The sequence below is a fragment of the Sphaeroforma arctica genome (genome assembly GCF_001186125.1).
Source record: "Sphaeroforma arctica JP610 unplaced genomic scaffold supercont1.317, whole genome shotgun sequence".
Lineage (NCBI taxonomy): Eukaryota > Ichthyosporea > Ichthyophonida > Sphaeroforma > Sphaeroforma arctica.
This window is the reverse complement of record NW_014040241.1, coordinates 2,018-7,170: the sequence shown is the minus strand read 5'-3', so window position 1 is coordinate 7,170 and position 5,153 is coordinate 2,018. Positions and strand designations below refer to the sequence as shown.

General features: G+C 43.5%; 3 protein-coding genes across 3 annotated transcripts in view; 1 reads left to right on the top strand and 2 right to left on the bottom strand.

The window, feature by feature from the left end:
* Positions 1-487: 487 nt before the first annotated feature.
* On the top strand, positions 488-3,776 carry SARC_05130 (hypothetical protein; the record flags this gene model as incomplete). The annotated part of the gene is made up of 2 exons (XM_014301006.1): positions 488-598; positions 1,147-3,776. 2 exons carry the CDS (start codon positions 488-490, stop codon positions 1,312-1,314), a joined length of 279 nt encoding a protein of 92 aa, XP_014156481.1. The 3' UTR covers positions 1,315-3,776.
* Positions 1,370-1,663, bottom strand: SARC_05131 (hypothetical protein; the record flags this gene model as incomplete). Its single annotated transcript, XM_014301007.1, has 1 exon — positions 1,370-1,663. One exon carries the CDS (start codon positions 1,661-1,663, stop codon positions 1,370-1,372), a length of 294 nt encoding a protein of 97 aa, XP_014156482.1.
* Positions 3,607-5,153, bottom strand: part of SARC_05129 (hypothetical protein) — a gene marked incomplete at its 3' end in the record, with an annotated part of 2,909 nt that continues 1,362 nt past the window's right edge. Inside the window, exons 3-6 of the mRNA XM_014301005.1 lie at positions 4,863-5,032; positions 4,579-4,676; positions 4,069-4,157; positions 3,607-3,713 (exon numbers count right to left, since the gene is read on the bottom strand). Of these exons, the coding sequence (XP_014156480.1) occupies positions 3,607-3,713; positions 4,069-4,157; positions 4,579-4,676; positions 4,863-5,032 (464 nt within the window). The remainder of the gene's footprint in view (positions 3,714-4,068; positions 4,158-4,578; positions 4,677-4,862; positions 5,033-5,153) is intronic.

Genomic DNA, 5,153 nt, shown 5'->3' with positions numbered 1-5,153 from the left:
GTGTTGTTGTTGTTAGTAGTAGTATATATATATATATATATATATATATATATATATATATATATATATATATATATATATATATTTGTATGTATGTTTATATATTTATATAATCATATATATATATATATATAAATATGAATGTCTTTCACTCTTTGTAGATTGACTTAAACTCTTGCTTCATACATCTCATCACTTAAGTATGGAGAAATATTGGGATGCATGATGTCTATTTCATCTGTCTCGTATGACCTCATATGCACTCTATTTAATTGCGTGTTAGGTTTTATTGTAAGTTTGTACCCAGTCTCGGCGAAGCTTTCTTTTTTTGACGAATTGACTAATTTCTGTATCATGAATGTGTAATATCTTTCACATCAGACAATAGTACTGATCAAAGTTTTGTTGATAAATCCAAGTACTGGCTAGGTGGAACTAGGTTAAAAATTGAGTTCTAGTATTGACGTTGATTGCTACCGAAAAGCAGATGCAGACTAACATTTTCTTGTGGTTTATTGGAATACAGACATTGATCAATCGTGAAAAAGATGACGTGCCTGGCAATTCCGAGATCGTTAAGCAGCTTCTCCTCGAAAATGTAGGTGGAATTGAAGCAACAATTCACACTGGCAGTTGGCAGTGTAACGGTACATGTTACTTAACGATTACGTCTATGCGCTTGTTCGCTTTCTGATATAGGTTGTATACAAGACAGGGCACGTGCGATTACCCTCCTGCAGTTCATTCGGCGTATGCTCGCTCTTCCTGCTAAAGGTGCGCATGCGTATACATACATGAAATAAATGCATAGAGGGTTGAAAAACGATGGTATATGTTGGAATATATTGTCTACCTTAGGTACCAGCGTGCCAGCCTATCTAGCTTGTGGGACAATCTTAGGTGCAGTATGCAGTACCGAACTTTCTTACAAATGTGAGAAGGCTTCAGAGAGTTTTTGTACACTCTCAAATTGTCCGTGGTATACTGTCACTACAATTGAAGGTGATTCACAACGCCTAGTACGGTATTGTGTACCGGTCGTATAGTAGCAGCATATACGACACACCTGATCACGTAAGACACCTATATATATATATATATATTGCACATGCCATATCTAACATACAATACACACACACACCACAGAGAGTTCTCTATAATCGCCAGAGACACGAAGCAGAAGCGCTGCAGCTGCAGCAGTACATGGATCTTTTGGCCACAGACCCGCAGCACGAGCAGGTGCGCGTCCGGAGCCACTTTCCCATTGTGCAGGTGTCCGAACATTCGTTGGAAGAGTTTGTACCGCCGTTCTGATGGTGTGACGAGTTTAGCATTTTGAAGCGACATATAATGGGGCTTGGCGGGATCCTCATTGCCTTGTGGGGGTCTGCGCAGCTTTCGCTGGACGTGGTTGGTCTAAGCGAATACGAGGTGTTTCCTCGGCAATCCACTCTGCAGTGCGAGATGATGTTTGTCCCATGTCAATACCGGTCGCGCGAGTGTCCGAAATGACAGCTTGAAAGGACTCTGTGCCGCATTTCTTAATGGACGGAAGTTTTGACTGTAAATCCCAAGTGAGATGTAATCTCAAGCAACCACTGCCTATGGCCCACATGTCTGGACACTTATTCGAAGAGTCTTTGTCGGCCTTCTCCTTATACATGGGACAACGCTCTATCCCAATACCCACTGCGAGATAGCCCGTGTCTGGGCCCTATTCCGCACGGACGACTGAACAGTTTGTATATGCCGCCCATATAGTCGGACTGGTGGTCTAACGCCTGATAGCAACTGTTCCTTGTTAAACCGGTGAGTGTGAGTACTGTGCTCACCGTACAGGTGATTGAACACCTGTTGAAGGACTTCGGGCAACCGATTCATTGCGAAGCAGGTACATGAAGTCTCATTATGACTGTGACAGGGGCGGATGGCTATATCTGATCTTTATACCACGAGTTGATGCATGATTGATGCCATTTGCTGAATAGTCTGAGCCTGTCTTGCATACGCTTATTCTGCCAGTTCAGTTAAAAATTTAATGGCCACCTTTGGATTGTACGAGCACTCAACGTAAAAAAGCTCAGCTCACGGCACGGAAGTTTCCGCTGCTCCGATTGGTAGAGAATATCCACTTCGTTTGCAAGAGCCAAATGCACAGGCGCAATCTGCGCCGTAATTCTGTGCTGACCAGGTAGCCAATCCAAATCATGCAAATGATTGAGCCTTTCTTGGACCAGTTCGTGCCGTGTCTAGATTGCACTGGGTTGTAAACCCTCAGTAGTAGTCGGACAATGACTTGTTAGTCGGTGGTATCATCTTATCCGTGCCTGTGCCCGTGTCTTTGCCTGTGCTTCATCTGTTTGTGTATCTCCTCCCCTTTGACTGGAGTGCGCATCTTGTGATCGACCAGGCTAGTGGAAGACGCTCGCTGTGATGGGCCGCATCATAGCGCCCACACTGGAAGATTAAAGAAGTTTCTTAGCTTAGCCAGGTACACCTATATACACCTACGTACACTCATTCACAACCGCTTGGGCTTGGTATTTACCACGGCGTTATAGCAGAAATGTCTGAAGCTACTTTCAGGGAGTCCTTTGCTTTGAGGGCACGAGGCACCTCACGGGAAGTGTCTCGGATGGGCTGTGAAGCGAGATTATTAGGCTGTGGACGGTTAAGGACGCACAGGACCTGGGGCAGAATTCTATATGGCCCAATACGTATAGTACAAGACACCCATAGTGGGGACGTCGTGTGTGGACGGAAGACTTAGGCCCAGCGGAGACCATTGGAGCCAGTTACCTTGCTGGCGGCAAGGGTGGTTGCGGATGTATAAAGAAGTCAAAACAACGTTATGACGGTGCCTCGTGGTGCTAAGCTGGTGAGAACGAAGAAATCGGGGAGGGCTGCTCAGGCGCGTATCGATCCGGAATTCGGGGTGTGCATCATTCAAATCTAAGGCTCGTATAGATTTTATAGACCCTACAACAGGCCACCCGGACATCGATGAAGGGGGAGTGATGCCGCGACTGTAGTCCACATCTCACAATCACACTGAAGCACGTACCAGAGTTGTAGATTCGATCGGAAAGTGACAGCATCGATTCAGATGGGATTAATAATATTTTAAATGGCTTCACGTAGAAGAGCGTCCCAGAAAACTCGAATGTGCGTTCAAAACATAGTAAATATGATTTCGGACTCGTTTATTTTGAATATGTCGAGTGTGTGCCAGGCTGGAGTGGCGTTCATTTGCCGTTTTTAGGCACTCTTCGTTGGTTGTACTGTGGATACTAGTCTCGTGTATAGGGAGAACCTCGAATACTGTACGGGCATTCTAGTTCTGAAAGTGGCTGGAACATCATTAGGAGGGGGCACCTCTCAAAGCGCGCAGTTCATCGTGGGCAGGCCCAATTGAATTTGGGGCTTGCAAACAGTCAGTATGATAATCAGGTTCATTCTTATCGCCCGGGATACTCGCACTGATTTATCAAGGCCGTTTAGGTGGTGTTATCTGCGGGTATCTCGATTGAAGCTAGTGAACTAACCATATAGAATAAAACCAAACCACGCTCGTGCGTGTGTTGAACTTTGATACTGTGGTTTATTTCAACTGCCATGGTTGTAGACAGGTGTGTGCTCACCGGCGTGTTGCATTATAGTCCCCACATCTGAGGCCAGACACCACACCTCCACATCGGCAATGTGGAATTGTACTGTCCAGATGAGAGAGGGTATCGAAGTATAAGTTGAGAAACACTTGTATAAACGTTCTAATGTGAATCATGTCTTCTTGTATATGTTTATTGTGTGTAGGCACGGTGAAAGGACGGATATATAAGCTTGCGCATATAGCCGTGGATTTAAACATACACACACACACACACACACACACATATATATATATATATATATATAATACATAAATACATATATATATATATATGTGTGTGTATATTTAAATATATGTATGTATGAATATATGTATTATATATATATATATAAATATATATATATATATATCACATCAAATATAAATATCCAAACATTCTCCTATTTCTGTAGACCCACCTTGCTCGACAAAAGGTGGATTCGTGTAAGTCGCATTTTTGTTTGTCGACCCTTCGCTCAGATCGGAGTTGATTAAGATGGCGTGTCCACTGTATTAGGAAAAACCCCAATGAACACGTCTACCTAATGAAGTTACACGACCAATGCTATTGAAACAGGTGTTGGACACTGTTGAAGACTTGCACATATTTTGTTATGTCGAGGGAAAGATCGTATACTAGCATGAATGACTGAAATCCGCATGCGACTATACTTGGGTTATAGAAAATGAACTATTGGGAATGAGCACATCGTTTGTTATATTGAGTGACGATAGCCTACTAGCAAGTAAATCACAAGCATGTGACCATACTTGGGTTATAGATATTGAACTATTGGTGGTGGGCACATCGTTTGCTATTTTAAGTGACGATAGTCCCCCACTAGCATGTAAATCACCTGCATGTGACCATACTTGGGGTTATAAGCCTTCAAAATCAAATATAAAAAAAAATAGGTCACCAGACATACCTGTCACCGCCCCCGATCATGATCATGTCGTTGTTGGCCTGAGTGAAGAACGAGTGGGCTTTGTTGATGTCGTCACCATCATCCGAGACGAACTCGCCCTGTGTGTCAGTAGGTGATGTAGGGTGCATGTCGTTTATATTCAAAACCAAATGAGCACATATTCATGCTGACATAGTTTGTGGGTGAACCTAACACAACGTATATGTATGCCTGTTCAAGCGATAAGTTTAGGCTTACCACGTTATAAATGAACAAAATGAAACACACTTTATTGTATTGAGTACCTTTGCCAGGGCCAGCGCACGGACTCGCATTTTCTCAGTGCCTACCCAGTCGAATTTCTGGGAATGTGGATCGAGTGAGAATACGAATGATTCTCCGCTCCCAAAATAGCCTCTGGTCGAGTGACGTTTGGTGAGTGGCTCGGTGATGTACGCACCAAATACTCGCCCACCTGTCTCTTGGTATTGCAGCACAAACATGCGTGTGAGGTGAATAGAGGGCTGCAAATATTGAGGTGAATTTAGCCGTTTTCAAATGTGGGTATACATATACATACACGAATACATACATAC